Genomic DNA, 10,907 nt, shown 5'->3' on the forward strand with positions numbered 1-10,907 from the left:
GTTAAATCAGTTAGTGCTGATAGCTAATTAGGGTTGGTATAGGCCACTGACACTTGGAGATCACCCGCTAATTAATACCCCCCTATAGCTCCTAGTATATTATCCTTACCTTTCAGTGATAGTGTCTTCTGTTGTTCATTAATAGATTTGCGTCGTTTGCCAAGTTTAAGAGTCTGTGGTTAGCGTTGGTGTCGTATCCAACATCATCAGAAAGGTACAATTGGATCTTCATAAGTAATAAATACCCCTAGTCATATAACAGCTTACCGTATACAGAGTAGTAAGTACAATAGAAAATTCCAGGGAGATATTAAGTTAATTAATATCCCCAAGGCTACAATGACGGGTATTCCAAACCCATTCCATATTCCTTCTAGCCTCAGGCATCAAGTCGAGACCATTGTATCCACAGAGTAGTAGTCCGTAACTTGGAAGTACTTCTTTTTGCTATATCGACAGTCCCCATTTCTCATATACCACAGTCATCATCCCACACTTCTTATAACAAATAGAAACAAACACATAGAAAAGAATCTCCATTCGATTAAAAACGCCATTGCTAACAGAAACCACACACGAAACCCACCACTACGCAATCAGGAACCAAATCAAAACCAAAACCAACCACCGAATGCAACCTCAACCCCACAAATCAGAACCAGAAGAAACTCCCAACTCAAAAACCAGACCAGATGGACCAGACCTGATACGCAGTACACGTACCTGGAGGAGCAAAGCCCTGCCGAATTGCCGGCCAACGCAGCCAAGCAAAAGATCCGCATCACAACATCCAGCGGTCTTGATTGCGCCATCCGCTCCCCAATCACGGCCCGAGCGCATCGGCGTCCACGTCCTATAGGAAGTTTCAACTTGGCCAGCACGCCATGTGATCCACCTCTTGCATGGTCGGAAGCTTCATGGAAAAGGTTGCGGCCAAGTATCGGAAACCTTGGACGGAGTATGCGAGATTATCTCGGCGAGGGGTAGCAGTTGAGGGGGAGGGGTATATAAGGGAGCCGGTGCGTCGTGGTGGTCAGGAAAGTGTATAAGGCTACCAATTGAGGTTATCTATTACTTTAATTTGGGATTATCATTCTTTGTTTACTTTTTATATCGATTCAATTGTCTACTCGTCGATATGGCCGCCCTGACCCAAGCTCCCGTGACCATTCCCCTGGATGTCTTCCCCGACGGCCTGAAGACCACCGGCCAGCATGCGCCGCTGTACGATCATATCAAGCCCTTTGAGCATTTCCCCAAGGAAATCTCCGGTCCGACCGTCTGGAAGGCGGAGGAGTATCGCGATGCCCCCGAGAAGTGGACGCATCGGTTTACGCCCGAGGAGATCGCCGAGTTGAGTGCGACCGCCGATCAATTCCTGGCGAACAAGATTCCCTTGACTGGTATTTCTAAGGTGGGTGTGGAGATCATACACTGAGGCTATGGAGCACGGGCTAATCGGGTATAGAGCAACTTCCCCCTTCCCAACCTCGCCAAGCGCCTCGTCGAACTGCGGGCAGACCTCGTCGATGGCAAGGGCTTCATTCTCTTCAAGGGTTTCCCCGTCCAGGAATGGGGGAACCACAAGTCCGCCGTCGCATACATGGGTCTGGGCACGTACCTGGGTTACTTTGTCAGTCAGAACAGCCGTGGCCATGTCTTGGGTCATGTGAAGGATCTGGGCGAGGATGCCACCCAGATTGACTCCGTGCGCATCTACCGCACCAATGCCAGGTATGTTAGGGTTCCCGGTGGTAAAGATGGTGGTGCTGACAGGGAGCAGACAATTCTTCCACTCGGACGACTCGGATATCGTCGGCCTGCTGTGCATCGCTCGTGCCCTCGAAGGGGGCGAGTCCGACATCGTTTCGTCCCACCATGTCTACAACACTCTCGCCAAGGAGCGTCCGGACGTCCTCAAGACCCTCACGGAGCCCATCTGGTACTTCGACCGCAAGGGCGAGACCAGCAAGGGAGAGGAGGAGTACATTCGCACCAGCGTGATCTACCTGGAGCGGGGCGACAACGCCCGGGTTTACACCAAGTAGGTTCTCTCTCGTTCTTTCTCCCCACGGAACGGATGCTAACAGGCGCAGGTGGGATCCGTATTACGTTCGCTCTCTTTCCCGCTTCTCTGAAGCAGGCATCGTCCCCCCTCTCTCTGCCGCCCAGGTCGAGGCGCTGGAAGTCCTCGAGGCCACCTGCAACCGCCTGTCCCTGCACATGATCCTGGAAGTCGGCGACATCCAATTCCTGTCCAACTCGCACGTCCTGCACGCACGCACCGCGTACACGGATCATGCGCCCCCCGCCCCCCGCAGACATCTGATGCGTCTGTGGTTGGCGACGCCCGAGCACGAAGGGGGCTGGAAGTTGCCGTTCTGGGATAGTAACGAGAAGAAGAGAGGTGGCATTCAGGTCGACGATCAGGCCCCAGTCGCCCCGTTGGATGCGGAGTAATTCCGTCCTTGGGTTACATGCCAATGATAGGGATGAGTGTTGTTTTAACGTAATGTCTGTCCGCTTTAGCCTTGCCAATTTTTTTAGCTCAATACCATGTTTAATTAGTAACGACCATTAAATCTATACATCATTAGTCATAAGTCGTATGCCATAATTATTGGACGATCTTGTAGTTGCCTCCGCTGACGATCTCCAGCTTTCCCTGGGCCACCATCCCCGCCAGAAACTCCCGCAGTTCTTCGTTGCTGAACGGAAATCCACCCGGGACGGCGATCTTCAACATCATCACAATGCGTTGCAGCGGCATGGCGCCTTGGTTGGTCAACATTCCCATGATGAACTGCCAGTACAGGTTCATCTTCTCCATCGCCGCCGCCTCCGCAGATTCCTTCGCTGCAGCCGCCGCCGCCGCTTCAGCTGCTGCGGCCGTGTCCGCCGATGCATCACCTGCGTTATCGTCCATGCCTGATACGCCAGTGCCTCCGACAGCTTCGTCCTCCTCATTCGGTAGAACCTCCAGCACGCGGAAGGTGTCTCGCTGCACCTCGGCCAGGATGCGTTTGCTGACCCAGAACAAACATGCGCTGCGCACCAAAACCACCGACGTGTCCAATTCCTCCGCCAATTCATTGGCGGTTTTGCTAACCGCATCGCCGGACGGCGAGTTGAATGCATAGATGACGGTCGCCTGCCAGGTAGATACTTCGTCCACAAACACTCGGTCCTCGAGATCCAGCTCGACCGTGACTTGTCCGAGACCGTTCAGCCAGGTCAGCTTACGGGACTGCTTGAGCGACGCGAATCCTGCCGCATAACGCTGCTGCAACTCTGCAATTTCCTCCGGCACATGGAAGTCCTGTTCTTGGATCTCGGGCCAGAAAAAGTGGGACAAGATCTTGGCATGCAGCTCTGGGATGTCTTCGTCGTCCGAGTTGGGCGTAGATGCGGCAGGTTTCCTGGTCAGGTCCTGGTCGTTTCGCACAACCGCATCGACCCGCCGCGAATCGAAGATATCCCGCATCATGACCTCGCAAGCCTGCAAAGCATTATCCCCAAAGCGAAGCTTGAGAAGTTCCAGCACCGACATCTCCTGATCAAAGTCCGTCCGCCGTTGGAGCAGCCGGTCGGCGAGCATTCTCTGCATCTCCTTCACAAAGGCCTCCTTCGAATCGAACAAACTGATTAAGCTACCGATGACGTCCGAGGTCTTCGATTTCCGGTAGTCAGGTGCTGCGTCGACCGGATCGGGCATCCAGTTCATATCATCCCAATCCAGCTCTCCTCGATCACTCCTCATCGAAGTCTGGTGTGCCTTGGTCAATTCTGCGGACAATTCAACCAAGGTGTCTCCAGAAGCCGTCTGGCCATGGGCATCGGCAGGGTCGGCCATCAGACCCCCGACAATAACCTTCACGGTATCCGGCCGATCTCGAAGATACCTGCGAATGGGTCGAGCGATTCGATCCAGAAGGACGCCCTTGGGATCTAACAAATTGAATGCGCGGATAATCGATATATAGACCTGCAATATCTCCACCGTTGAGGCGCCCGGGTGCAAAAGACGACTATCCAACACAGCGGAGAAAGACTGCGTCACCTGGAATCGTCCTGCTGGGTGTGCCGTAAAATGACGCAAATCATCAATCGCACCACTGCTCGCCGGCCACTCGACTATAATATCAAATAGTTCCCCGGTTCGGAGTGCCCCCAGTCGGGAGAGGCCGATTTCCTGCCACTTTTCCACGTCGCTGAGTTTCACGTCCAGACGGTCAGCCTCTTTGGTTCCAGACTCTGGGACATTGATGATGGCTAAGACCTGCACAGCCAGCCGAGCATAGACATTCTCCACCCAGTGTCGGAGGTGTTGTGAGACCTTCGATGGTCCCTCCCACTGCCCGGAATATGCAGCCCGGATAAACTCCGTCATCATGGTATTCATTACACTCGCGAAGACCTTCTGAGCCCTAACACCGCCCAGTCCGACAAGCTCCAGGTCATTGAAGAGCGACAACAATCGTTCACGGGCAGCAGTAACGCGCGTATCCTCGCCTTCGGTCATCATCTGCATGCGAACCTCTGCGGAGGGCTCATCCCGCCAAGCCCGGTATGAAACGGAGTGCCGTCGGTCGACCTCCATGCTATCCTCATCATCCTCCACAGCGTCGTCGTCGTCCTCCCCCAGCGTATCAATCCCCAGTATCGTAACAGCATGTGTCATCAACTCCCTCGTAAGCAATGGCGAGACACGCTGCCACGGTAGAGTGTAAGCAATCATCAAGTGAAAGCCCCGCCGCCGCTGGACAAACACTTTTTCCTGCTCCACGGCGCCCAGCAGCGGAAGGAGGTACTCCATCAAAGGCGCAAAGTAGATCTTGCGTATCAGCTGCAAACAATAAACGATTTTCCGTAGCCCATTCGGCTGGTCCAGGAGCTAAAAGAAACAGCATACCCTCTTAGCAACCACCATCCCCATCACATCCACAATGCAAGGGAAGGGGAAAAAAAACCCACCTTCACCAGTCCAACCTTAAAATTCTTATAAAAGTGTCTCCGCATCTCACTCCCATACCATTCAAAGATACTCCACTCCTCTCGATCCGCCGCCGCCAAATACGCCAACGCATCGTTCACCTCCCTCCCCGGCGCCTTGGCACATAGTTCTCGATCCCGCGGAACCCCTGGTCCGGGATGGACAGGAACTTCGTCGCCGCCAGCCATGCCCGATCCCCCATCGCATCTCGGCCCTTTGTTCTGGGCTTCGCATCGTCAAGCTGCACAGGTGGGAAGACACTCGCAAATATACGTCGTCGGTGCGGTTCGGTAGTGGCCATGTCGGTTTTGCCTCCGCCCCGAGCTTTCAAGGCATTGCCGTTGTTCAACGGTCGCTTGTTTGGCGAAGATTGATTTGGTTGCTTTTCGCGACTGCGTAAACGCGTTGATGACTCAGCGTGTATGGCTTATCGATAAGGCAGTATACTAGTCCTATTTGGGAAAGAACCAATGCTGCTGAGGTCTGCAAAATAGGAGCAGTACCTCTAAGTATAACTGGGTTTTACAACTCAGGGATGTAGTGGAAGCTTTTTAGAAGCAATGTACTATCATACGTGTATACTGGATGCCCCTGCAGGAGACGCTCATACCAGGTCAATATGAGGTCAGGCCAGCCGTTTAAGTTCGGATCGCACTCAAGATATATACCGTGAGACACCACTACGCATGCACCCAACCAAAAGTTGGAGATGTTGGCTACGCACTTCTAAGATTGGCGTACTTATGATATATGGAACTAGTATCTTTCCAACATAGCCATTACAATAAGCACAAAAGTCCATGAATCATTATCTCGTTAAAAGCCTATCTACAAAACATCTGATATACAATAATATGAATCGAAATAAAGAGCCCACCTGGGACTAACACCGAGCGGAGATATTAACACACACACACACAACGGACCCAGAAATAGGGTCTCAAGGCCAAGCTCAAGCTCAAGCTTCCATGGCGTGTCTCTCCGCTTCGGCTCGAAGCAGCTCCACCTCGATAGCATGACGGCGGGCCTCGTCGGCCTCGCTCGAATTATCCTTGAACACATGGTCCATCTGTTCGAGCGTGCGTCCCTTGGTTTCGGGGACGAAGAAGAACGTCCAAACGAAGGCTAGGAGACAGAACACAGCGAAGAATGTGTAGGCGCCGAATCCAGTGTTTTGTACAAGGGGGGGTGTTATCAGACCCTGAATGTCTTTGTTAGTATGTCGTGTCGAAGTGGGTTGAGTGGTGGATACTCACGATGATGAAGTTGTTGAGCCAGTTGGAGCATGTGGAGAGCGCTACTCCCTTAGCGCGGAGGGATGATGGGAAGACCTCTGTATATCGGTTAGACTACAGCTTTTCTTTTTTTTTGAATCAAAGGTGGTGAAAAGGAAACTCACCAGAAGGCATGGCCCAGCCTACTGGGCCCCAGCTGGCACCGAATGCAATCATATAGACTAACAGCAACGCCACGGAAACCCAGCCCTGCGGCCGGTGTGCGGGCCAGTTATCCGAGTATAGACCGACGAGGACTGCGATGATCACATGGCTGATGGTCATTAACAAGGCGCCGGCGAGAAGGAGGGGACGTCGGCCAAAGCTGTCCATCGTCCATACGGTTGTGACTACTCCGACGAGTTGTGTGACGTTGAGGATTCCGGACATCAACAGCTGCATGTCGTAGTCCAGGCCCATAGTTTTGAAGAGAGTAGGGCTGTAGTAGATTAACGCGTTGATACCGACAAACTACAGTTTGAACGTTAGTCATGAAGGCTGAGAGAAGCAGTTGGGGTTTGGTACTGACCTGTTGGAAGAACATGAGTCCAACACCGACATGGGTTCTCTTCCAACAGCCGGGCTTGAAACAATCCGCCCAAGACGCCATCTCCAGAAGGAAAGCGTCCTTGAATCCACCACCCTGGAGATGAGGGTGCTTCTCTCGGTTCATTTCTTGGTGGAAGCGCACTTCGGCCTGGATATCCAGGAATTCCTGGCGGACACGCTTATCGGTAGGAGGCAGCCGCCGCAGTTTCGAGAGACTCTCGAGCGCTTCCTCATACCGGTCCTTGGAGGCCAGCCATCTGGGGGAGAACGGAAGAATCATCACACCCCCAATGAGAACAAAACCGGGGACCATCTGCAGCAGGAAGGGAAGTCTCCAGGACCACTCTCCAGCCATGAACCGGGTGCCATAGGTGATCCAGTAGGCGATCACGATTCCGAGAACAATGCAGAATTCTTCCATCACCAAGAGAGTACCTCGACACTCGGGAGGACCTGGAATGAGTACCTATTAGCACCGCGCCCCCTTAACTAAGGCTTCTCATTTGGACATACTGATTTCAGAAATATACAATGGCGCAACCATCGACAGCATACCGATACCCACACCTCCGATCAACCGAGCCACCGTCAACATCGCGTAGTCGACTGCGCCGGTTTGGAGGGCAGAGCCAATGGTAAAGATAATGACCGCGACAATGATAGAGTAACGTCTGGAGATCTTATCGGCGATCCAACCCTGGTTCAAAGCTCCCAACAAGGCACCCAGCTCAATCATTGCCGTCATCAGACCCTTCCAGAAACCCGAACCCGACGAGTCTGGGGACACTTCCGGGAACCGCTCCAGGAATTGGTCCATAACCAAGATGACGGACACGACACCTTGGTCATAGCCGAACAACAGACCTCCGAGGGTCGAACAAGCAGCGCACATCAGGACGAATGGGTTGGCAACTAGGCCCGCAAGGCCCGGAGGGCCATAGGGCTCCCTGTCATTCAAGATGTCCTCCGCATGATGAGAGAATCCCTGGATATCGGATTTCCCATCGAGGGTGTCCTTCGTCTGCACATGTTCCTCGGACGCCATGCCTACCGGGTATAAGAAGGGGAGGTAGAAGTGGATTGAGTGTGGAGAAGTATGGGTAGGCAATGGCAGGGGTTAAACCCGGTGAAGTGTACAATTCACTGCAATGTAACACAAGAGAGGGTGGGAACTTCAGGAGCTACCGTACGATTTATATAGAGAACATGGTAGGGTTGCCCACCCATACGAATTACTAGTACTTCAGACCCTGGAGCCAACCAGAGATTAGCAAAAGCCAAAGGCCGACCTGCAGTCCTGATTCGCAGGACGGTCGAGTAGCTTCCAGATCCATGAGACAGAAAAGCAAAGAAGAAAATAACCCTACCCCGTCGTAGCTTGTCTGGATGGAAGGACGATCCGCTGGATGGCCGAATAGGAAGCGGTTACGAGAGTGGGCCGTCGATGGGAAAGCCTAGACAGACTTAGTCTAAACTACATTGAGAAAGTTCCCGGCTAGCTTTGGGGAAACTTTTGATAGTGGGCCTACATGGTTGGAAGCCGGTAGAAATTCATTCCCAGTTGGTGGAACGGTAGATATGGCGATAGAAGAGGATAGAAACCATGGCTGGCCCTAGAATCATTCTTGCAGTATCCCCTCGAACATGGATGTATGATAGACAGTTCTATGTGTGTTTGTGCAGGGCAGGAGTCATGTTCGAAGTCGAATATTTGCTGTCTAACCCTACCTTTCCTGTGGTCCTGGATACGATACGACCCGTGATACCGCACGGGCACGTGCCGAATACCGCCCTCCGCCGGTTTAGGCAAACAGCAAATCACGAGTGCCGCGACAGGAATCTTCCGCGAGCATGTTCAGAAATTCGAATCTCCTCCACCGCAACGTGGAATATGCGCCGACATGGATCCCCCCGCCAGCTAGTGAAACCCAAGAACACGCAGCGTATAGGAGTCACCCAGTTTGTTCAAGATGTCATCATTCACGGCAAGGAGAAGAGTTGTGGGGGTCACCAATGTAGACCTCGGGATCGTATCAAATCATGGCAGGCGGCTTCCTACGGGGTTGCGGGGGAAAGGATTGGCGGGTGATCGTGTTTAGAGTTGCATTCAGAGACGGCAACTGAAAGAGGGCATTTCGAAAGCCGACCGGCCCGTTGTCCGTATACGCCCTTTGACTAGAGAGAGAGAGAGAGATAGAGTAGCACGACGTACTTAGGGCAAAAGGTTGATTTACTCTAGTTGGGGAACAAAGACAAAATCATTCAGTATAGGGAGGAGAGGGAACCGAGAATTTCCGAACTACGCTCCCAAGTAGCCGAAAAGTTGACCAGCGCCAAAGAGCTAGGAACACGAATCAATCTTTTGGCTGCCCGAAGGGGGAGAAACAAATCATTTGGCCTTATCATGAGATTTTTCGATGTTTAGTATCAAATCGATCACGGGTGATGCCTGAAGCTGACCGGACGTGGAATAGCGTCCGATCATATATCCTACCTGACGGCCTGACTGCCTGAGGTTTGCTGTAGTTCTGCCCCTCTGTTGTATGACGTGCCTTATCTTCTTCGTCTTTTCTTCTCTTCTTCCTTTCGTTTTCCCTTACAAAACCGTCCACATCGCCAACAACAAATTAGTCCATACGTGCTGCTACTCCACCTCTTCTCTCCTCCGCCCTTTAGTCGTGAATTAATCCCCACGGGGAAGGACCACTGATTTTTAACTCAGGTCTAGCTCCCTGGACCAACTTGGGGCTGGCTCCAGTTTTCCGGCCTTGACCTTCTCCACATCTCGCATTTCAAATTCCGACCGCTCAGCTTCGGTTACCCGCCGACTTTTCGGAGACACAAGCGTCCTGAACGTTCTCCCTTCCACCAAACCCAAACGGCGCCTTGATTCAGTGCGTCCGACTTGGAAACTGGTTTGTGAAACCCGTCCAGCTTGGCAGATGGCATCCCGACCGAACCGCGTTTTGCGTTTGCATCACTAACAGTCGTGCAGTAGCGCAGGCGAAAACACCCCCGCGGATTCCATTTTCCGACTCAACGTCATTCCACAGTGCAGACCCCTGTCTCAGACACGGAATCCGTCTCCCTTCCTTTCCCCCGCAAGTAACCCGGCCCCGAGGCATCATCAGAAATTATGGTATCGTTTGTGGAGGATCTTTGGGCGAGCGTCTTTACCCCGGGTCCCACTCCCACCCTGCTCGTCGCAGCCAACGCCACTTTCGCCGCGCTCCAGCTGGTCCTCTTCCTGCTCCTCCTCGCGACCTACAGCATCCACTTCGTCGTCCTCTCCGTCCTCTCCGCGTCGCTATGGTGGTCGATCAACTGGTTTGCTCAGGAATTGATCGCGGTGCAGGCACAAGAGGCTGAGAAGACCCAGTCAAAGGAACTGGTCACCGACGAAGACGACGATGACAAGAGGAGATCGGAAGCTAGTCGGAAAACACCGGGAGCGCTGGATAGCACGGAAAGTGACACTGAAACCGAGAGCCTGATGGAACGTAAAATCTCTGCGGTATCCGCTGCCGCCCCGCCGTCCACCACGACGGCGGCTGCTACTCTTCAACCGCCGGAGCAGCAGGGAGGGATCCGGAAACGGCCCAGCATGAGCGGAGAGAGCTCCGGCTATGTGAGTACAGATAGCGAATGGGAAAAGGTGGATGACAAAGCCACTGCTTAGGCATAAGTTCTGTTTGGATAAGAAATTTGGGAGGCCTGTCTTGCAGTTGCTCGAGTGCTGCTCACAGGCAGAGTCTCCTTAAAGATACTTCCGTATCAGTTGATATAACTATTTGTTCGACGTGCATTTTGGTTTGCGTGTACCGACAGATACCCCATAGATGACGACTCTGCTTATACACCTTTGGTAAAATGGATTTGGCCATGATAGCTCGCTCTGAGACTTACTTACGTTCGTCATGTCTGTCTGAAGAGAATATCAATGACAGACCATCAATTTTTGCGTCCATCGCTTGTAAACATGAACACCACTCATAGCAGACTCATAGCAGCCGTACGAAACGCACATAACAAGTACAGCAAGAACAAACCATATTTTATAAATGAAGGTCAACCTACATACAAAAAAGAAA

General features: G+C 52.5%; 4 protein-coding genes across 4 annotated transcripts; 2 read left to right on the forward strand and 2 right to left on the reverse strand.

Annotated features, from left to right (window-relative positions):
• Nucleotides 1-1,138: 1,138 nt before the first annotated feature.
• ANOM_007794 (TauD/TfdA family dioxygenase) lies at nucleotides 1,139-2,460 on the forward strand (the record flags this gene model as incomplete). The annotated part of the gene is made up of 4 exons (XM_015553050.1): nucleotides 1,139-1,414; nucleotides 1,469-1,734; nucleotides 1,784-2,044; nucleotides 2,097-2,460. The coding sequence occupies 4 exons, from the start codon at nucleotides 1,139-1,141 to the stop codon at nucleotides 2,458-2,460; spliced, it is 1,167 nt and encodes a 388-aa protein (XP_015404937.1).
• Nucleotides 2,461-2,617: 157 nt separating this feature from the next.
• Nucleotides 2,618-5,181, reverse strand: ANOM_007795 (anaphase promoting complex subunit 2; the record flags this gene model as incomplete). The annotated part of the gene is made up of 2 exons (XM_015553051.1): nucleotides 2,618-4,894; nucleotides 4,975-5,181. The coding sequence occupies 2 exons, from the start codon at nucleotides 5,179-5,181 to the stop codon at nucleotides 2,618-2,620; spliced, it is 2,484 nt and encodes an 827-aa protein (XP_015404925.1).
• A 770-nt stretch (nucleotides 5,182-5,951) lies between these two features.
• On the reverse strand, nucleotides 5,952-7,861 carry ANOM_007796 (sugar porter family MFS transporter; the record flags this gene model as incomplete). Its single annotated transcript, XM_015553052.1, has 5 exons — nucleotides 5,952-6,194; nucleotides 6,250-6,326; nucleotides 6,393-6,738; nucleotides 6,797-7,269; nucleotides 7,330-7,861. The coding sequence occupies 5 exons, from the start codon at nucleotides 7,859-7,861 to the stop codon at nucleotides 5,952-5,954; spliced, it is 1,671 nt and encodes a 556-aa protein (XP_015404930.1).
• A 2,091-nt stretch (nucleotides 7,862-9,952) lies between these two features.
• On the forward strand, nucleotides 9,953-10,495 carry ANOM_007797 (V-type ATPase assembly factor PKR1; the record flags this gene model as incomplete). Its single annotated transcript, XM_015553053.1, has 1 exon — nucleotides 9,953-10,495. The coding sequence occupies one exon, from the start codon at nucleotides 9,953-9,955 to the stop codon at nucleotides 10,493-10,495; it is 543 nt and encodes a 180-aa protein (XP_015404924.1).
• Nucleotides 10,496-10,907: the final 412 nt, after the last annotated feature.

The sequence above is a fragment of the Aspergillus nomiae genome, assembly GCF_001204775.2.
Source record: "Aspergillus nomiae NRRL 13137 chromosome Unknown contig00233, whole genome shotgun sequence".
NCBI classification, from domain to species: domain Eukaryota; kingdom Fungi; phylum Ascomycota; class Eurotiomycetes; order Eurotiales; family Aspergillaceae; genus Aspergillus; species Aspergillus nomiae.